Source organism: Ranitomeya variabilis, chromosome 1, assembly GCF_051348905.1.
Source record: "Ranitomeya variabilis isolate aRanVar5 chromosome 1, aRanVar5.hap1, whole genome shotgun sequence".
Taxonomy (NCBI): Eukaryota; Metazoa; Chordata; class Amphibia; order Anura; family Dendrobatidae; genus Ranitomeya; species Ranitomeya variabilis.
In genome coordinates, this window is record NC_135232.1 from 1,068,269,924 (window position 1) to 1,068,292,981 (window position 23,058).

Sequence of the window (23,058 nt, forward strand, 5' to 3'; positions counted from 1 at the left end):
AAAAAAAACTGTCCTACAATTACTATCTCCCTGCAGTAATGTAAGCCAGGTATGGCAGGCAGCAATAGGAGTGGACTGATGCACAAATTAAATAAAAAGTGTGGACAAACAAAAAAGATAGCTGTGCAGAAAGGAAGGAACAAGAGGATATGTGCTTTGAAAAAAGCAGTTGGTTTCCACAGTGGCGTACACACAGCAATACAGCTATCATGGAGCCTTCTAGGGCAGCCCAATGAGCTACAGCGCTGAGGGGAAAAAAAAAAAAAAATAGCTTCCACAGTCCCTGCACACCGAAGGTGGTGTTGGACAGTGGAAATCGCTGCAGCACAAGCGGTTTGGTGGTTAGTGGACCCTGCCTAACGCTCTCCCTGCTTCTGACGAAGCGGCAGCAACCTGTCCCTAAGCTCAGATCAGCAGCAGTAAGATGGCGGTCGGCGGGAACGCCCCTTTATAGCCCCTGTGACGCCGCAGACAGCAAGCCAATCACTGCAATGCCCTTCTCTAAGATGGTGGGGACCAGGATCTATGTCATCACGCTGCCCACACTCTGCGTTCACCTTCATTGGCTGAGAAATGGCGCTTTTCGCGTCATTGAAACGCGACTTTGGCGCGAAAGTCGCGTACCGCATGGCCGACAAGCACAGGGGTCGGATCGGGTTTCATGAGACGCCGACTTAGCCAAAAGTCGGCGACTTTTGAAAATGATCGACCCGTTTCGCTCAACCCTAGTGGCGAGATATGTTAAAGAGTCACACATTAATTTAAAACATAGCTACGCTTAATAGTTGGCACTAAAGAGACAAAAAGAAAGCTAAGATGCTAAGGAATATTGTCTGGTCTACATGACTTCTTTTGCCAGCTTAGATTCCCCACAACAGGAAACATTACCCCTCAGATGAGCAATGAACTGGCGCTCTGTGGGAACCCCATTCCTGCCAGAATGTCTAATAAATTACCTGGACAACACCTTTTTAAATTAAGTAATCCCCTTGTAAAATAAAAACACCATATACTCACCTCTTGTACTGGCACCGCTCCAGTAATCAAGTCTCCTGGATCCCGCGTGACATTGTTTTGCCATATGTGCCCTCCAGCCAATCGGCAGCTGCTAATGGCTGCAGCATTCTCAATTCTTCATGTTGTCCAAAGCTCTTACCTTCGGATGAGCCTTGGACATACAGAAGTAGTGAGCATGCAGCAGCCCATTAGCGACTACTAATTGGTTACAGGGCTCATGTTACATAACAAGTTACAGACCAGCCGCCAACATTACTGGAACAGCGCCAGTACAGGAGGGGAGTGTATGGTGTTTTCATTTCATATGGTGGACTGCTTTATCTAAAAAGAGGTTGTCCAGGTAGTGGGTAACCTCTTTAATACATAATGTGACCACATATTAAATATTTCTCAGTAATATCTGTTCTTATCAGAACCAGTGCTATGACTTGCGGGTTACAATTGCAGAAGAATACAGAAAGAGAATTCAAGACCAGCAATCATCAAAGAAGCCTTCAAGATTATGGCCCCAATTCATCAAGACCGGAGATGTTCACACCTGTGTGATGTGGGAGTGTGTTGGAGTCAGATGCTCCTGATTCATTAATCTTCTGGTGGGGGCTTCTCTGCACCACGTAAGAAATATTACTGCAGTCACGCATTGGAGTAAGATCTCTGGCTTAACGAACATCACAGTTTATCATGAATTTGCATTGCACAAAAATGTAGCAACTTTACAAAGCTGTGATGAATCGGGACTCTAGACTTTGAAGATCTTCCAGCGAAAAAGATTTTTCAACGAAAAATATATTTGACTAATGTCTTTGGGGCATCTCCATCTCTTAATGACTTTGGCACCTCTTGCAACTATCATGTGCGTCTGCTAGATATATTAGTCCAACCAAGAGCTGCCGGACATTTCTGACCTAATCTACTTCACATTTTTGTACCATAAATCTTCAGAAATTTGTCAGGCATGGCTTGGCTACCCTCCATCTAGACTTAAGTTTGCCCATTTTTCAAAATGTTGGTGGAGCTGACCAAAACAAAGCTGATGCCAGTATTTTAGGTTATACTGCTTAATGACTTGGGACCTATGCATTTTTGCTAAAAGTTTGGAGAACTGCAGCACAGCTTCAAAGTCTTAGCTGGCACAATCACTCGCTTCCACTTTCTTAAGAGGTGTTTAGATTCGTATACAGTATGTGCTAAGTACTTTACCTGAAATTCCATATTATAGTTTTCTCTACAGAATTCTCTCAGCTTCGGGTACACCTGCTCTCTTAGGGCATTCCTCTCTGCTTCTGTATCTGCATAAAGCATAAAAAAAGAACATTAAAAATAATTCTAAATTAAAAATAAAAATAATAGCATTAAGACAAAATTGTGCAAGATGAAAAAGGCCACAGTAAAAGAAACCAGTATGAAATACAACTAATTTCTCTTGGAGTACAGAGGATATAAAGTGATGGAAAAATCAAATTCTTTTGCAGCTTTGAAGGACACGAGAAAATAATCCTGGCAGCTTTTAACTAATTTGAATAATCTAATCCTACAAAATGAAATCATATTTTTGCATGTTGCTGTAATGCAATTTGCATAGGATTTAGAATACATCAATATCTGCCCAAGTGTTCAACTATGTCTTAGGCCCACTGCACCCATCCAGGTGACTCCTGTACTGGAAAAAACAGTACCGGTGACATCAGTTAACCGTGTCCAACCAGCGATGCGGGATTTCCGTTACAGACAAACAGACAGACAAACAGACGGAAGTACCTTAGACCATTATATAGATAGAAGATGTTTAAAGATAAAGATACATAGCAATGAGGAACATGATAGATGATACAAAGATAGAAATATGTCAGTGTTCCTAATCAGTGCTTTGCATGCCTATTTTTCTGCACCTGTATTTATTGTTTAAATAATTAAATAAAATGGCATGGGGTCACCCCTTAATTTTTATAACCAGCTGAGGGAAAGCCGACAGCTGAGGGCTGATGTTAATATTCTGAGAAGGGGCCAATAGCCATAAAGGTTCCCTGGCTATTAATATCAGTTCACAACTGTTTGCTTTGCCATTACTGGTTATTATGGGGGGACCCCCCAAAAAATGATGTCATGTCCTCCCTATATTTACTAACAAACAAAGGCTAAACAGACAGCTGCAGGCTGATATTGATAGCTAAGTCAGTTGCCGTGGATATTGGCCCCCTCCAAGACTAAGAATATCAGCACACAGTCTCCCCTGAAATGGCAAATCCATTAGATGCGCCAAATCTGACACGCTCTTTCCACTTGCCCTAGTGCAGTGGCAAGTGGGGTAATAGTTGTGGGGTTGTCAGCTGTTTTATGTCCGCTGACATCAAGCCCAGGGGTTAATAATGAAAAGGAATCTATAAGATACCCCCATTACTAACCCCATAGTCAAACTTAATAAAAATTCAGACAGAGTAAAGTATTTTAATTGAAATAAACACACAGAGAAAAGTCCTTAAATTGAAATAAACACTCCCCGACCCTCTTTTTCCCATTTATTCACCCAAAAAATAAAAATAAAAAAGGAAAACTATACACACCTTTCCGCCGATAATCCATTAGAGTGCATGGACAAAGTAAAATCCTTTAACTAAAACACAATAGTTTTATTGAGCTGAGCGTTATAATGCGGCTGCATGTGACCGGCAGTGATGTCATTACGGTTACCGCCCGTCACAGACAGCAGTTATCAGTGTGCTCCAGCTGGCATGGTGAGTTGTCGCATCACTGATACTCACGAAACCATCCGGATTGTCGTGGGACATTAATGGATTATCGGTGGAAAGGTGTGTATAACTTTCCTTTTTTTATTTTGATTTTTTGACTATGAGGTTAGTAATAGGGGTGTTTTAAAGACGTCTCTCCATTACTAACTGCTGGGCTTAATGTCAGTGGACATAAAACAACTGACATTAACTTTACAACTATTACCCCACTTGCACTGCACCAGAGAAAGTAGGAAGAGCAGAGGCCAAGCGCCAGATTTGGCGCATCTAATGGACGTGCCATTTCTGGAGCAGCTGAGGGCTGATGTTCTTAGCCTGGAAGGGGGCCAATATCCATAGCCCCTCCCCAGGCTATTAATATCAGCCCGCAGCTGTCTATTTAGCCTTTGCTGGTTAGTAAATATACGTAGGGTGGACCTCTTATAATTTTTAGTGTGGCCCCCTATAATAACCAGTAAAGGCTAAGCAAACAGCTGTGAGCTACTGTTAATAGCCTGGAAACCTTTATGGCCCTTGGCACCTTCCCAGAATATTAACATCAGCCCCCAGCTTTCAGCTTTCTCCCAGGTGGTTAGGAAAATGAAGGGGGACCCCACAACATTTCTTTTTAAACGTATTTATTTAAAACGCGCTACACAGTGGCTGCTGACTACAAGTCTCATAAGCGTCGTCTGATCTCACCGATCGCACCGGATACCAGGCGACTATGATGATTTTTCTGATTAGACTGTAATCAGAGTTTGATCAGATTGGCATCAGTTTCTCTCAGATGTGGAGTTTCTCCACCTTCTCCATTCTGTTAATGAAAATCAGACTTTACTGGAACGTCTTCTGAGTGCAGTCGATGTTTTTCACGGACCCAGATGTTTTTCACAGACTTGTATTGCTGATTTTTTAATCTGACACTAGGATAAAAATCCGAAATGTCACAGAATTTTTCCGCAAACCAAAAAATCAGATATGTGCACAGGCCCATAGAGTATCATACGTTTGAGTGTTATACGTGAAAACCACAGGGAGCACTCGTCCAAGAAAATCAGTTGTGTAGATGAGCCCCTAAAATAAGAGTCTGCTATAAGTAGATGGTGCTGTATGTGTCAGAATTGGCAAATAATTTCAGTATCAGAGTTTTCAGAGATTTACTTATTGCAGTCCAATTCAACTAGGAAATTGGGAATAGCCTCATCTGGTATGCGGAGGTCAGGGTCGTACTGGCCCCCCAGAGAACCTGGGCCCAGGCATTGACACCTGCTCGCATATAAGCCAGCAGCTGCATAGGTCCCCCACTGCTCCAGAGGCACCCCCATTCAGTGGCGTGTCACTAATAGCGGCAACACCCAGCTGCTATGGGGCCCCTGAGTCAAGGAGCCTGTCCCCGCTGCTAAAGAGAAATGAATATTCACGCTTTCCCACGCCCCCATAGGCGTGTAGAGGAGTGAATACCATTTCACTTTAATAGTGGGCAGCATGAGCCGCAGGCTGAGGCTAACACTGCCCGCCGATGCTTCTGAATCGGGGCCCCGGAGGTGGGCCCTAAAGGGCAGTGAACCCTGATTGCGATCCCTACAGCTTGCGACTGGAGCGGAGCTGCAGGGATCCGATGCCGTCCTCCTTCCTGCCCGCCTGCCCAGCACTTCCTGTCTGTGCGGCTGGATGACGTTATTATTCAGCGCGGCTGTTTCAGAGAGGGAGCTGCCGGGATGTGCTGCGGCTGCTGGGAATGTGCGGAGAGGTGAGTGTGTGTGTGTCTCTGCCTGCCTGCGTGTATGTGGTGCAGTGCTTTGTGTGTGTGTGTGAGAGAGTGATGCGGTGCTGTCTGTGCGTGGTTCTGTATGTGTGATAGTGGTGTTGTTTGTGTGTGTATTGGAGATATTGGAGATTGGCAATGATGTGGGTGATGGGGTGGTGTGGGAGAAGGCAATGATGGTGGTGGGGAGAGGCAATGATGGTGGTGGGGGAGGCAATGATGGTGTTGGTGGGGGGAGGCAATGATGATGGTGGTGGAGGCACTGATGATGGTGGTGGAGGCAATGATGGTGGTGAGAAAGGTGATGATGGTGGTGGTGGGGGAGGCAATGATAATGGTGGTGGGGAGGCAATGATGGAGGTGGTGGAATGGGCAATGATGGGGTAGTGGGGGAGAAGGCAATGATGGTGGGGGGAGGCAATGATGATGGGGTGGGGGAGGCAATGATGGAGGTGGTGGAAGGGACAATGATGGGGTGGTGGGGAGAAGGCAATGATGGTTGTGGTGGAAAAAACAATGATGATGATGGTGGGGGAGGCAATGATGGAGGTAATGGAATGGGCAATGATGATGGTGGTAGGGGAGAAAGCAATGATGGTTGTGCTGTAAAGGACAAAGATGGTAGTGGTGGAAAGGACAATGGTGGTGGGGGAGGAGGCAATGATGGAGGTGGGTGAGAAGGCAATGATGGAGGTGGTGATGAGTACAATGATGGGGTGGAGGGGGAGAACGATGGTGGTGAAGGGGGCTGCATTATACCCTTTCAGGGGGGCTGCATTATATCCTATGAGGGAGCTACATTATATTCTGTGGAAGGGCTGCATTATATTATATGTGGGGGATGCATTATTCTCTCAGGAGGTTACATCATACTATATGGGGGAGCTGAATTATGCTCTATGAGGGGGCTACAGTATATTCTATGGGGGGCTGCCTTTTGAGGGGCTTGCATTATACTCTGAGGGGGCTACATTATATACTGTGTAGTGGCTGCATTACATTATATGTGGGGGGCTGCATTATTCTCTCAGGGGCTACATCATACTATATGAGGGGAGCTGCATTATGCCGTATGAGGGGGCTACAGTATATTCTATGGGGAGTTGCCTTATACCTTTTGAGGGGTTTGCATCATATTTTGTGGGGCGCTGTATTATACCCTATGAGGGGGGCTGCATTATATTCCATGAGAGAGGCTACATTATATTCTATGAGGGGGGGCTACTTTATATTCTATGAGGGGGCTACCATAACCCCTGCTACATAATTAAGACGTGTACTACCTTATATTATACCCTGATATTAGCCTGTTTTACCACATAATTGATGGTCTTGAATTTATTTCTATGTAGCTACATAGTGGGCCCAAAGAATGATTTTCTCTGGTGGGCCCAAGGTGCTCCAGTCTGACGCTGGTGGAGGATATAACAGAACGTTTTATTGCCCTCTTTTTAAATTTGTTTGTGCCATTTATACTGGTTACAGTTACAAATACCATATCTACAGCACTCATAGAGCTTTCCTTACAACTATGCTTACTTGATACATGAACATTCTCCATTCTATGCTCCTCTGTGCAGGCGAATATTAGCAGTCAAGGATGGTATCAGACAATAATAACCTAATGCACGAGTCAGGTTTGCTAACTTAATTTTTTTTTCTGGACAGCTCATCAACAAATCACTGATGGTCATTTTTTTTACAGACATGTTGGTCAACCACAATAATAATAATAATAATAATAATAATAACAACAACAATATTTTTTTGCTATTGCACAAACATATTCCATAGCACTTTACAATACAGAAGGAACATGTACAAACAATATAAGACATTTCACAGTAGCACAAAATTCAACATATACCAAGAGGAATACCAAGAGAAAATATACCAAGTTTAGAATCTATCTAGGAAATAGGTGTGACATAAAAAGTGTTTGTCATGTATAGTGATGGGCAGACACAATGTTGTTTTGGTTAGTTGAGTTCAGACAAACTTTAAAAAAAGTTCAGTTCGGGTACCAGAATGGTAACTGAATTCAAGCTTGAACCCTGACCTCATTCAAATAAATGGGAGGCCCAAACATCCGGCGTTTCCCACGGTGTCTTGTCATGCCTGTGCTGGTTATTATAAACTAGATTGTGGCCCGATTCTAACACATCGGGTATTCTAGAATATGCATGTCCCCGTAGTATACCTTTATGACATCATCGTCGCCTAGGCAACCATTATGACATCTACGTCGATACTGTGCCCGTCGCTGATTGGTCAAGGCCTAGCGGCCTCGACCAATCAGAGACACGGGATTTCCAGGACAGACAGACAGACAGAAAGACAGACAGACAGACAGAAAGACAGACAGACAGACAGACAGACGGAAAAACCCTTAGACAATTATATATATAGATAAGTTAAAAAAAACGGCATGGGGTCCCCACATTTTTTGATAACCAGCCAAGCTAAAGCAGACAGGCTGGAGGCTGGTATTCTCAGATTGGAAAGGGGCCATGGATATTGGCCCTCCCCAGCCCAAATATAGCAGCCAGCAGCCGCACCAGAAAAGGCGCATCCATTAGATTTGCCAATTCTGGAGCTTTGCTAATCTCTTCCCACTTGCCCTGGTGTGGTGGCAAGTGTGGTAATAGTTTTGGGGTTCATGTCAGCTTTTTTTATGTTTGCTGACATCAAGCCCAGGGGTTTGTAATGGACAGGTGTCTATTAGACACCCTCATTACTAACCTCATAGGTAAATGTAATAAAGACACAAAGTCAAGTACTTTTATTAAAATAAACACACAAAGTACTTTATTTGCAATAAAAACTCCTCAACCCTCTTTTACCCACTTATTCAACCAAAAAGCAAAGTTGTACTCACCTATATGCCCATCATCCATTAAGATCATGTCCCACGACGCTCTGGATGGTTTGGTGAGTGGTAACATCAGTGATGCAACCTCTCACCAAGACATCCGGAACACACTAAGATGAGCATGAGAAGGCATCTGCAGTGAGACGCCATTAAGGTTACCGCCGCTCACACATTAAGGCGCATTCTCACACTCAGCCAAGTGTGTTCCAGCTGGCGTGATGAGAGGTCGCATCATTGATGTCACTGCTCAATAACCATCTGGATCGTCGTGGGACAATGGCTTAATGGATTATCGACGGAAAAGTGAGTATAATTTGCTTTCTTATTTTTTTTTAATTAATGGGAAAAGAGGGACAGGGAGTTTTAATTTCAAATAAAGGACTTTGTGTGTTTATTTAAGTTAAAGGACTTTTTTTCTGTGGGTGACTTTCCTACTTTTGATTACGGGGTTAGTGACCCCTGGGTAACTTACGGACTCCCGGGAGAAGTCCGTATTCGGGGACCATGCACGGACCCTGAACTTTACCATTTGGGTTTGCCTATCTGTAGTTGTATATAATTCAGCTAGTAATATAATAAATAGGGGCATTACTTTGTAAATACTGTGAATTTACTGATTTGTCCTTACTAGTGCATTCCTGACAACTGATGGAGAGAAGTTCTAGAGATTGACATGAGATGTTGAGATTATAGAGGATGCTAGTCCTAGGTCACTAGCGGAATTGAAATCATGGGTAAGATGGTAGACAGACATGAAGAGAAGATGCAGAACTGTCGAGATCTTAGTGGGTGAAAGTGATTAGTTTACACTGAACTGTGTAGTGGATGGGCTACCAGTGTAATAACTGGCACAGAGTGGAGGCATCGGTGTGGCACCTGGACAGAAATATGACCCTGACTGCTACATTCAGGATAGATTGAATAGGGGAGAGTTTAGTAAAGGCAGACAAAATTAGTAGAGAGTTACAGTCAGGCTCCGACTGCCTCATAGGGGAACAGGGGAATCCCCCGGTGGGCCCCTGTGCGGATACAAGCCCCCAACCCTACTATATGGGTAGTACTTGGCATAATTCACATGATTTACTCTGTACAGAAAAGAACAGCATCTCATCATTCATTAACCAAACTGCTCACTTTAATATTATATAGATATATAGGTAAATTTGTGAATGAGGGTAGTGTAATATTTATATGCAGATAAAAAGTGGGTCCCCCAAAGTCATTGTTACTGGTGGGCCCTTGGCACCCCAGTCCAACATTGGTTGCAGTAGTCCACATGAGAATGAATCAAAGTGAAGTGAAAGTTTTCTGCAGTCAACGATAAGAAAAGGTCAAATTCTAGAGATGTTTTTGAGATGCAGGTGGCATGAACAAGTAAATGATCAGATACATGACACGGAGGAAAGAGTCGAATATAATCCCAAAACAGTAAGCTTGCTGCTTTAGAGTTAGGCTGGGTTCACATTACGTTTACAGCAGCCCGTTCAACACATACGGTAACGGGCTGCTGTAAACGTAATTCCGGTATGGCAGCACACTAGCGCAGATGGAGCATCTGCTAGCTCTATCTGCGCTAGCAGTGACGGACCCGGAAACGCTGCAGCCCGCGTCTCAGGGTCCGTCACTCAATGACAGCACATACCTAGCGCACGCCCATTGTGGGCAGGTGCTAGTGATGCGTCCGACATAGGAATTAATGGCGGCCATTAAAGACAACGTTACACCGTGTTTATGCCGCTGTGTAACGTAATCCGTCTAACGGACGCCCATAACGTAGTGTGAACCCAGCCTTACAGTAGAACCACCCGTAGAAATTGCAAGATTGGTCATAGGTAGGTTATTAGAGGAAATAAAAACACAAGGAGTTCAGGTTTTGACATATTCAGTTTTAGATAGACTGAGGAGATAATGTAAGAGACACTGATATTTTTTAGTAATGCAGGCGTGATGTCAGGAGAAGATGTGTTTAATTGGGTGTCATCAGCATATACATGGTACTGAAAACAGAATCTGCTGACGTTTTGTCCAATATAAGCAGTGCACAGAAAACAGAGAAGAGCCAGCAAATGATACAGTGAAGGAGTGGTCAGAGAGGTACAAGGAGAACCAAAAGAGTAATATCCTTGACAGTGAGGAGCTGGTGATCCAGTAGTGACTGTTAGATTTACAGTACAGAACAAAAGTTTGGACACACCTTCTCATTTAAAGATTTTTCTGTATTTTCATGACTAAGAAAATTGTACATTCACACTGAAGGCATCAAAACTATGAATTAACACATGTGGAATTATATACTTAACAAAAAAGTGTGAAACAACTGAAATTATGTCTTATATTCTATGTTTTCCAAAGTAGTCACCTTTTACTTTGATGACTGCTTTGCACACTCTTATGCAAATTGCCTCTTCAGAGACAAAGAGGACTTAAACTCTATAGCGCCACCTGTTGGAAGTAGCGATCCTACAAGTCACAATCAACCCTTTAACGAGTCGTGCAATATGACTTAGGATAAAAGCCATATCAGTATCTCAATTCGCAGACACGGTGTTTCGGGCTGTTGGCCCTCGTCAGTGCAAAGCATGAGAACTAATTTGGCTAGATGAGAGGCTCTGGACTGGGGTCCAAGGGGCAACATTTCTCCTTATGGAGAGTGACATACCAGCTCTGGCTTGTCAAGGTAAGGAGGCTTATTCGCCGTGCAATGCTCTTCTGGGAAATATAATATGCAAATTGCCTCTTCAGAGAGAAAGAGGACTTAAACTCTATAGCGCCACCTGTTGGAAGCAGCGATCCTACAAGTCACAATCAACCCTTTAAAGAGTCATGCAATATGACTTAGGATAAAAGCTGCTTCCAACAGGTGGCGTTATAGAGTTTAAGTCTTTTTCTCTGAAGAGGCAATTTGCATATTATATTTCCCAGAGGAGCATTGCATGGCAAATAAGCCTTCTTGCACACTCTTGACATTCTCTTGATGAGCTTCAAGAGGTAGTCACCGGAAATAGTTTTCACTTCACAGATGTGCCCTGTCAGGTTTAATAAGTGGGATTTCTTGCCTTATAAATAGGGTTGGGACCATCAGTTGTGTTGAGCAGAAGTCTGGTGGATACACAGCTGATAGTCCTACTGAATAGACTGTTAGAATTTGTATTATGGCAAGAAAAAAGCAGCTAAGTAAAGAAAAACGAGTGGCCATCATTACTTTAAGAAATGAAGGTCAATCAGTCCGAAAAATTGGGAAAACTTTGAAAGTGTCCCCAAGTGCAGTGGCAAAAACCATCAAGCGCTACAAAGAAACTGGCACACATGAGGACCGCCCCAGGAAAGGAAGACCAAGAGTAGCTCAGATTAGAGACCAGATCAATGCCACACAGCAGAGTTCCAGCAGCAGACACATCTCTACAACAACTGTTAAGAGGAGACTTTGTGCAGCAGGCCTTCATGGTAAAATAGCTGCTAGGAAACCACTGCTAAGGAAAGGCAACAAGCAGAAGAGACTTGTTTGGGCTAAAGAACACAAGGAATGGACATTAGACCAGTGGAAATCTCTGCTTTGGTCTGATTAGTCCAAATTTGAGATCTTCGGTTCCAACCACCGTGTCTTTGTGCGATGCAGAAAAGGTGAACGGATGGACTCTACATGCCTGGTTCTCACCGTGAAGCATGGAGGAGGAGGTGTGATGGTGTGGGGGTGCTTTGCTGGCAACACTGTTGGGGATTTATTCAAAATTGAAGGCATACTGAATCAGCATGGCTACCACAGCATCTTGCAGCGGCATGCTATTCCATCCGGTTTGCGTTTAGTTGGACCATCATTTATTTTTCAACAGGACAATGACCCCAAACACACTTCCAGGCTGTGTAAGGGCTATTTGACCAAGAAGGAGAGTGATGGGGTGCTACGCCAGATGACTTGGCCTCCACAGTCACCAGACCTGAACCCAATCGAGATAGTTTAGGGTGAGCTGGACCGCAGAGTGAAGGCAAAAGGGCCAACAAGTGCTAAGCATCTCTGGGAACTCCTTCAAGATTGTTGGAAGACCATTCCCAGTGACTTCCTCTTGAAGCTCATCAAGAGAATGCCAAGAGTGTGCACAGCAGTCATCAAAGTAAAAGGTGGCTACTTTAAAGAACCTAGAATATAAGACATAATTTCAGTTGTTTCACACTTTTTTGTTAAGTATATAATTCCACATGTGTTAATTCATAGTTTTGATGCCTTCAGTGTGAATGTACAATTTTCATAGTCATGAAAAATCTTTAAATGAGGTGTGTCTAAACTTTTGGTCTGTACTGTAGCTGTTAGTAGATAATTAGAAACCTTAGTAATGGCAGTTTCTGTAGATTGTAAACAGTCGAAACCTGATTGTAAAAAGTCAAGAAGTTATTTGAAAGACAGTGGATTAGATGAGAGTGCACCAAGCGATCCAGGAATTTAAAGATGAAGGGATCTGGTCAAGGGATAGTTTTTTTTAGTAATGGATCTCTAATGGCGTGTTTTAAAGATGAAAGGAACAATACTGCAAAAAACAGTGAAAGGTTTAATATTTTAGTTAAATGTACAGTGACAGCCAGGGAGAGGGAATGGAGGAGGTAAGGGGGAATAGGGTCAATGGTGCAGGAAGTAGGGCTGGAAGAAGCTAGGAATCTTGTGAACTTCTTCTTCTATGACTGGCTCAAAGAAGGCAAGTGAACTTGATGAAGTGCAGGAGGGAAGAGGATGTACGATATTAGGATATTGGAAGAAAATTTCCTATCGGATATGGTCAATTGTTTCTTTGAAGTAATAGGCCAGATCGTCAACACTGAGGTTGGTGAAAGGGCTCTGCACTTTAGGAGTGAGGAGGGAGTGAAAAGTGTAAAAGAGCCTTTCAGGATTGTTGGACAGTGAGGTGATTAGGGTGGGGAAGTAGAGTTGTTTGGAGAGGTGAAGGACAGAGTCTTATGTTTTAACACCTTTACAATGGGGCCAATTTCCGTTTTTGCATTTTTGTTTTTTGTTCCCCTTCTTCCCAGACTCATAATTCTTTTATTCTTGTGTCCACATAGACATACGAGGGCTTGTTTTTTGCATGACAAGTTGTACTTTTGAATGACACCTTTCATTTTATCACATAGTGTACTGAAGAATAGGAAAACTTTTCCCAGTGGGGAGAAATTGTAAAAAAAACCCACAATTCTACATTTTGTGGTAAAACGGACTTCACAATATGATTCTGCTTATCAATAACGGCGATACCAACACGTCCAGTTTTTTTATTATCTTAATGGTGAAAAAAAATCAGAAGTTTGCAAAAAATAATTATTTTGGGTTCTGAAGCTTATTTTTCGCTGGATGAGGTAACGTTTTTATTGATATCATTCTGGGATAGATGTGATGCTTTGATCACTTGTCACAACATTTTGTGTAGAATTGCATAGCTCAAAAAAGGTGTTTCGCTTCCAGTTTTTTCTGCAAGTGGCGATACCACGTTTTTTTTTAAATATCAATATTTTTAATGGGGAAAAAAGGGGGTGATCTGAACTTTTACATTTTTTTAAATTATTTTCATATTTTTGGAAGCTGCGACCGTCTGATCGCTTGTGCTTTATACAGAAATTCCACAGCATGGCTGCATACAGTAAAATTCACGGTCTCCTATGAAGTCCGGCCACAGGTAGGATTTCAAAGAAGCTTTGCAATGACAAACAGGGGGATCTTCAGTAGACCCCTCAGCTGTCATAGCAAACCATCGGTGATCGGCGATCATGTTAAGGGTGTGTCGATGGACGCATGGAATGACAAGTCCCCATGCTGGTGCGTATTAAATGCCACTGTCAGAGTGGCTGCAGAGATACCAAAACACGTCAATAAACTATAAGACAATGTCATGTACTTTTAATTTTTTTCTTAATTCCCAATGGATCACTAATATTTTATAATTTTTTAATGAAATTGTGAATGTAGTGTTTTCCTCCAATTAGTTCAAAGTATAGAAAGGGTGGTACCAAGCACACCTAATTTTACCATTACCGGTACTTATTTTAAAGCCAGTATAAAAGCTTATGATCAAGATCGGACCACCATAAATTCTACCAACTGATCACTTTTCAAGATGTTAGAATATATTGTCGATATTCCGAGCTAGTGGTTCCGAGACGCACCAATCATCATGCTACTAAAATAACTAACGTGTTGTATTGCTACGTAATTAAATTCTTTGTCAAATCTGGAGAACTGTTCATAACTACAGAACTACATATCGAGGGGTCTAAGTTAATCATTTCTACTTATGTACTATAGATATTATTACAATTCTATGGATGATTCCTTTCATTGCTCATCAGAGAGACCTGAGATCTGTACTTTCTGATACAGAGCAAACCCCCCTTTTCTTGCCATATAGAATGGTAGAATGATTATTGCTAAAACCTCCCAGCTTAGCAATTGATGGCAATTTATCTGCACGCAGCTTTCAGACCGTATAAACAAATACACACAAGACTATAAGATTCCTATTTTGGTAGTGTATTTTTCAGAATGAATTTTCGCTATCTATTTCTCTCCAGACTAATATGACGGATGATGAATGTGACACTATAGAAGGCAGCGAGGGACAAGTATTCCCAAAACAACTGAGACATTTGCCAGGAAAATGTTCTGATCATTAATAGCTACACAGAGACTGTTTCTTAACTCAGTCTGTATGTGTGTGTGGGAATGTTTTAATTAAAGTATGTCTCAAAAAAGTAACACTCTGTCCGTGAACTGAGCTGCTGGATTAATCTACGGCAAATGGTGACGATAAAGGACACAGAGATGAAAGACCCCACAATGATGCTGGACTGTTTATCCAGTGATAACTCATGACATATTATATTCTGTAGGAGTAGTGGTGGCAAAAATAATGATGGACCTGACACAGATATATATTGTAAGGGTTAATGGTTTTGTTTTTACTTTGTGCTTACAACTGTCTTTTTTGCTACATTTTTTTACATATTGCCCAAAATAACCAATATCCTTTTTTTAATGTTGAAAGAGACTGTCAAGTGAAGAAAAGTTATTCTCCACACGATCTATGATATTGTCACGCTGCTGCTATGCAGGTAGATGCAGCTCCATTAGATGGCAATAGAGTGGAGAGAGGACTGCACACAGCAGGAGCAGACCTGCAGCGCAGCAGCGAGGCCACCACCAGGTGGCAGCGGAATAGTAAACAAGCCGGGTCGATATTAGTCTGTAGAGCAGTACCAAAGGAATAATCAAGCACAAAGTCAAAAACAAGCCAAATGGGTCAATACCGGTCAGGAGCAGATATGCCAAAGGCAAGAAAAAAAACAGCAGGTCAGATTCCAAGCCAAGTCAGGTACCAGAAAATCCAAACACGAAAGGGGAACACAGAGTGGGGAAGGGAAGAAGGGAATAAACAGACACCGGTACAGTCAGCAAAAGCAGCAGGACGAATCAGGGCACACAGAGTCAGCTACGCACGCCGTAGGCAGAAACTATAACTGACACCGCCTGCAGGATGCAGCGGAGCTATAGAGCAAACCTGAACCCAGAATAAGGCAGAGCAAAGTTAACCCGTGACATGATCAGACTGGGAAAGAGAGACAGGATACAAAACCCGGCCAGGATCATGACAGATAACTTATCAATAGTGGGGGTCCAACCAATTGAACTCACACCAATTGACAGTATGGGACACTTTTATCCTTGTTAGAATGGAGTAATAGGGCACATGCCCACTTCCATTAATTTTCTATGAGACTGCTAAAAAAGCCAAACGCTGCGCATCAGAGAATGACTCATGATGAAGCATTGGTGAAACGTGCGTCGGTGTTGGGTGTTTGATAGGTGAACCCTAATGTGTCTTGAATACTCAGCATAAAAAAGGAAGAAAGGCCACACCATATGTATATGTTGTATTGCCACTTTCATTAAGAAAATGTGTTAGTCCATGACTGCTGACAAATGGTGAATATCCAAAAGTGAGGTAAATTATTGCATCTTTATAAAATCTTCAAATATTATTCATGCAAAGTATAAAAAATAGACCACCATGGCAGAGATTAAAACTAAGCTATCACTCTGATGTGTTTCTCGAGTTATTACCCTGAGTCATAGAGTGTAATATCACAGAGCTCATGGATTGCAGGGCTGGAGCAATGTAATGCAAGAGACCAGAGATCAGAGTAATAAAAGTTGAAGTCCCAAGTAAAAAAGTAAAATAAGATTGGAAAAATTATTAAAAAAACAAAAACCCCTCCCCACAAAATAACGAACAACAAATATTCCACCAATAAATACACATATTTATGTAAAAATAAAATAAACATAAAAATGCACATATTTGGGTCCAGAACGACCCGATCTCTAAAACTGTCACACTAATTAACTGATACAGTGAAAGCAAAAAAAAGAGTGGCAAAAAACTATGCTTTTTCATCACACTTCTGGGAAAAACTGGAATAAAACACAATCAAAAAGACGAATATAAATCAAAATGGTATCGCTGAAAACATTATCTTGTTCCACAAAAAACTAACAAAAATACAGCTTCATCAATGGAAAAATGAAAAGCTATAACTCTCAGAATATAGCAATGCAAAAACATTATTTTTTTCTATAAAATTGCTTTTTATTGTGTTAAAGTGACAAACTAAAAAAAAAAATGACATAAATGTGGTATCGCTGTAATATTACTGACCAGAAGAATATAGCTGCTTTATTACTTTTACCACATGGTGAACGGAATAAAGAAACCCCTAAAAAACAATCTGAGTTGTTGGTCTTTGTTCATTCTGCCTCCCAAAAATTGGAATAGAAGTAGTGATGAGCGAGTGTGCTCGTTACTCGAGCTTTCCGAGCATGCTCAGGTGTTTTCCAAGTATCTTGGGCGTGCTTATAGATTATGTTTGTGTCGCCGCAGCTGCATGATTTGCGGCTGTTAGACAACCTGAACACAGGCAAGGATTGCCTGTTTGTTAGGGAATCCCAACATGTATTCATGCGGTCTAGCAGCCGCAAATCATGTAGCTACGGGGACTCAAACATAATCTACGAGCACGCCGAAAATAGTTGGAGAACACCCGAGCATGCTCGGAAAACTCGAGTAACGAACACACTCGCCCATCACTAATAGAAAGCGATCAAAACATTTTTAGTATGTGACAGCAGTCAAACATAAAAGCCCAATATAAATCTGGTATCACTGTAATCGCACCGACCTGAAGAATAAAGTCATCTAATTGCAGCGCCCCAGAGTCCTGGTCGTTGCAGTACTGTGGCTCCGCCACTAAGGGGAGCTATGGTACGTCTGATGGCACTGAAGGAGTTCATCTGACCAGGTATCACAGACACCAATACATTTCACAGCCGGGCCTCCAGGGGGAGCTAAGGGTTCTATTCATTAGGCCACTCCTCACATACTGGTAAAACTGGGGGTCAGGCAGGAAGTTAGAACAGAAAGCTGACTGGGTTGGAACCAGGCAACACCTTGTGGCAGAGGGTGTTGTGGGAGAAGATTCGGTAGGGTCCCTGTCAGGGGTGGGATCCTGACAGAGGCCTGGCAACTTGAGAGAACGTCAAGGGACCGTGCCTGCTCAGCATAGCGGCGGTGCCCGAGGAAGGATTAGAAGCGAGATAGATTGTGCTGAGTGAGAAACGAGATCAAAGCAACAAGGAGAATACCAGTAGGAGTCGTGCTGTGAGACCGAGGCAACATCCTACTGAGGCGCACAACCGGCGGCCGGAACGCCGAGGAAGTATTCATAAATCTAGTTTCAAGCAATACTTCAAACCAACGGCAGGACAGTCAGTCATAGGCGGGCTGTCTCACCTAAATAACCTACGAAGACATAGGGGGCAACTTGTGGAGAGGGGCGACTCTAGGGTCCCGGAAGAGCTCCGAGCCTACCCGTCATACGGGTGCCGTCCTAACCGTAACATCAGGGAGGGACGGAAGATTAGCAGGACATCATCTAATTGAGTTGTGAGGGAACTTAAGAAACAGACACAACAGTTGTGGGGACTTTCCGTAAGCACAGCAGGGAAGGACCACAACACATAGCGCTAGCAGGAAGGCACAGATTTCCACCTGCAAAGAGAACTCTGGAGGTGCCATTGGACCGGACGGACTTGCGCAGCCTGGTTAACCATATTCCGGATTGAGGACCCAGAGATCTTCAGTAAAGAGGTAAAGAGACTACAACCTGGTGTCCTCGTTATTTACTGCGACCGGCACCGCACCACCACTGCTATCGATCATATCTATCACTGTACGCCCCTCAGCAGGGTCACGGACCGGGCCTAGCCACCGTGACAACCCCAGAGCAGAGACTCAGAGGCCCGGTACCGGGTACCCCTCGGCCCTGCGGCAGTGGGGGCGCTACAACTTGGCGTCATGAACAGGATCTACTTAAGCCTGAAGAATCAGGTCATGTGTGCCTTGGAACTGTGATTTATTGTGCTTGGACTGTACTTTATTGCAAAGACTGTGCTGTGCCACTTGCCGCCAAAATCCGCCGCCATTACAGCGCTGAGGAGAGCGCAGGAGAAGAAGAGGGGCGTGGAGTGGGCGTAGACGAGCTGGAGAGCGCGAAGGACAATGGCCGCCCAGTCTAAATATTTCTGTGTCCTGAGGACGTGTCCGTCAACAGCCGAGGTCCGCCTCCTGATCCTGTTTGGAGGGTGGAGACCATGGAGACGGGGCCGCCCACGAAAGAGACCGCGGGAAGAAGACGCTGGGGAGGAGATAAAGATGGCGACGCCGGGAGCACCGCGTGGGGATGACCTGACTCGGCATGGAGCCGCATCACCGGACACAGCCTCGGAGACGCCATCGTTGCGGGGACTGGCCCTCACGGAACCACCGATGGGTCGATCTAACTGGCAGATGTCCGAGGAGTGTGTGGCCGCAGCCGAGGCCCGACAAATAGCACGCCGCTTGGAGGCTTATGCCCGTGTGCTCGCTCGGCTGGGCCAGCCCACGGAGGTCCGTCTATCTCCGGTGTCCCCGACTCCTCCCAACCCGGCCGCGGCTGAAGGTACGCTGCAAACACAGGGCATGAGGATCTTGCCAGAGGCCGAACACCTGCGGCGCTTGATGACGGCGTGGCGGAGCTGGCCCCAGCCTGCAGCCCAGATTGACTTGACCAGCGTAGAAGAAACCCCGCCGTCACACTGGGGTGTAGTGGTATCCTTTAACTCCCGACACGGAAGGGGAGTTATACAGGAGATTGGGGAGCCGTTACAGGTCCGTGTGGACCGGGAGGAAGTGGAGTCCTGCGGAGGAAGGTTCGCCCGCGACCTGGAGCCAGGTGACGCTGTGACCTACACCAGGTGGAGGAGGGAAACTGGTGAAGCTGGCTGGGTAGCTCGGGGCGTCCAGCGGTGCGTCGCACTCCAGGCCGCTGCCGGAACATCAGAAGATGAACCTCCTGCTGAAAAGGCAACGGAACCTGTCCCTGCGGAGCTGCGGGGAACCCGGACCCACCATGTACCCTGGGGGCGTGCTGGTCCATCAGTGAGAAGGGCATCACGGCGAGGGATCCTGTCATTGCTGGGGCAGGAACCGCTCCTTGGATCGGCAGCGCGACCCGTTGGTCTGGTGAGGCCCGGAAGGAAATCACCTTCTGCACCACAAGAGTAAGATCTTAAAACTCTGAACATGTACATAGTTCTTTAAACTGTTTGTTTCCTGATTTTGCTGCTAAAACCCGTCTAGGGATAACTCTTAAAGGGATCCCTTTGTTGACCCGGGATCCCTACTGCTTTTTGGTTATTTTCTATTTTCTTCTTTGTTATCAAGAACTGCCGCAATCATGAACAGTGCATGATACAAACTGCTTGTAAATAGTTTACACCTTCTTAAAGGTGCTCCCTACTGGTTTTACTTAAAGAAGGACTCTTTGTGAAGATACCGCACCGGAGCCTTTGCTGAGTATGGACTGGTAGCTTGAGAAGATGTGCTACCTCATAAAGACTTGGTCCCCTCTTAAAGGGGATGTTCACTTGTTGGACTTAAAGAATGGTATTGCTTTAAGACTGATAGATAGCAATAATGTCTTGACAAAAAGAAAGTGATGATGATGCTTACATGAAAAAGTTATATGTATCCAACCAGTTGATTGTAAGAAATGATTGATAATGTTGATAGAAAAATGAGCACAGAGAGTGAACCCGTAGCTATGTAAGGATGGCTCAGTGATTTAAAACTGAAAGTAAATGTTATGTTCTATACTGTGTATAGTAGTTGAAAAGGCAGAAGGCCCGGGCTGAAAGGGGCGGTCCTGTAAAGAAAGGAGAGGCAGTAGGCCTGGAGCAGTTAGGACAGGCGGTCCTGCAGATCTAACGAAGGAGAATGTAAGAGAAAGAGTTAATTAATATTATAATGTTTTATAAGTAAAGTCTTTAGTGGATAGGGAGTATACGTCCTTAAAGGCAATGTTAACTTAATATTCAAAAGTTTGCACTAAGTAGAATACCCGGTTGGGTAACAGGAGTTATTTATAGCCTGTAATTTATAATGTTTAACCATGTTTGTAACGTTCAAGTGTCCTCACCTCCCATAAAGGGAAGCTCTGTTCAAGCTTACTTATTGTTATTGCATTTTCAAAATTGTATGTCTTTTTGCTAACCTGTATTGTTGTTTTCTTCCCAGTCCAGGAGTACTGGATTTAACCGGGGGCGAGTGCAGCGCCCCAGAGTCCTGGTCGTTGCAGTACTGTGGCTCCGCCACTAAGGGGAGCTATGGTACGTCTGATGGCACTGAAGGAGTTTATCTGACCAGGTATCACAGACACCAATACATTTCACAGCCAGGCCTCCAGGGGGAGCTAAGGGTTCTATTCATTAGGCCACTCCTCACATACTGGTAAAACTGGGGGTCAGGCAGGAAGTTTGAACAGAAAGCTGACTGGGTTGGAACCAGGCAACACCTTGTGGCAGAGGGTGTTGTGGGAGAAGATTCGGTAGGCTCCCTGTCAGGGGTGGGATCCTGACAGAGGCCTGGCAACTTGAGAGAACGTCAAGGGACCGTGCCTGCTCAGCATAGCGGCGGTGCCCGAGGAAGGATTAGAAGCGAGATAGATTGTGCCGAGTGAGAAACGAGATCAAAGCAACAAGGAGAATACCAGTAGGAGTCGTGCTGTGAGACCGAGGCAACATCCTACTGAGGCGCACAACCGGCGGCCGGAACGCCGAGGAAGTATTCATAAATCTAGCTTCAAGCAATACTTCAAACCAACGGCAGGACAGTCAGTCATAGGCGGGCTGTCTCACCTAAATCACCTACGAAGACATAGGGGGCAACTTGTGGAGAGGGGCGACTCTAGGGTCCCGGAAGAGCTCCGAGCCTACCCGTCATACGGGTGCCGTCCTAACCGTAACATCAGGGAGGGATGGAAGATTAGCAGGACATCATCTAATCGAGTTGTGAGGGAACTTAAGAAACAGACACAACAGTTGTGGGGACTTTCCGTAAGCACAGCAGGGAAGGACCACAACACATAGCGCTAGCAGGAAGGCACAGATTTCCACCTGCAAAGACAACTCTGGAGGTGCCATTGGACCGGCCGGACTTGCGCAGCCTGGTTAACCGTATTCCGGATTGAGGACCCAGAGATCTTCAGTAAAGAGGTAAAGAGACTACAACCTGGTGTCCTCGTTATTTACTGCGACCGGCACCGCACCACCACCGCTATCGATCATATCTATCACTGTACGCCCCTCAGCTGGGTCACGGACCGGGCCTAGCCACCGTGACAACCCCAGAGCAGAGACTCAGAGGCCCGGTACCGGGTACCCCTCGGCCCTGCGGCAGTGGGGGCGCTACATAATCACTTATACCATATGAGAAACGTAAAAAATAAATAAAACCAATTCTTCACCTGCTGATTTGTTTATTCTGTATCCCAAAGATCATAGTAAGACTCACCTCACATTTATTCTACACTGAGCCCTTACTCCGAGGTTTCCATGTAAATTTCTGAAATATGTGATTCAGATGGGATCCGTGGCAGAAGATTCATTAAAATAAGGCAGATGGAGGCACTGTGGACGTCGTCTGGCCTATAATTCAGCCATGCCCATTTTTCTAGGGGTGCATAAAAGCACTGTGCCTAAAAAGTAGTTTTTAACCATATGTCGAGCATTGCCGTCTTCAGGAGGCACTGCATAACAAATTTTGTGAACACTAAAAACGTGAGTCTAAGCCAACATTATAGTGGGAAAAAAAATCACCGTCTAGTATTATACAATTCTGTGAAATACCTATTGGTTTAAAATGCTCACTACACCTCCTAGAATAATTTTTTGAGAGGTTTAATTTCCATAATGGGGTCACTTGTAGGGGTTTCTGTTGTTCTGGAAACTTGGCTCTCCAAATGAGGCATGACGTCCATAATCTATTTCAGACAATTTTGCACTGCAAAAATCACATATTGCTCTTTCCCTTCCAAGTCCTGCCATTTGCCCAAACAAGAGTTTCTGAGCACATGTGGGGTATAACTGTATAAAAAAATATCTGGTCAATTTCCTCTCGCTACCTTTGTGAATATAGAAAAACTGGGGCTAAAGCACAATCTGGGGGAAAAAATATTATTTTTAATTTTCACGGTCTAATCTTTTAAATTCTGTGAAGTACCTGTGGGTTCAAGATGCTCACCATACGTCTAGATAAATTCCTTGA

At 44.2% G+C, this 23,058-nt stretch overlaps 1 protein-coding gene across 2 annotated transcripts in view; it reads right to left on the bottom strand.

Moving 5' to 3' along the window:
* The window catches only part of NWD2 (NACHT and WD repeat domain containing 2), a 298,741-nt gene that overhangs the window by 176,672 nt on the left and 99,011 nt on the right, over positions 1-23,058 (bottom strand). Inside the window, exons 1-2 of one of the 2 annotated variants that reach the window (XM_077279925.1) lie at positions 7,571-7,659; positions 2,218-2,306 (exon numbers count right to left, since the gene is read on the bottom strand). In XM_077279925.1, coding sequence (XP_077136040.1) covers positions 2,218-2,229 — 12 coding nt within the window. In that variant the 5' untranslated portion in view covers positions 2,230-2,306; positions 7,571-7,659. Of the gene's footprint in view, positions 1-2,217; positions 2,307-7,570; positions 7,660-23,058 lie in introns of those variants that run through there. The other variant, XM_077279924.1, reaches the window with a different exon arrangement.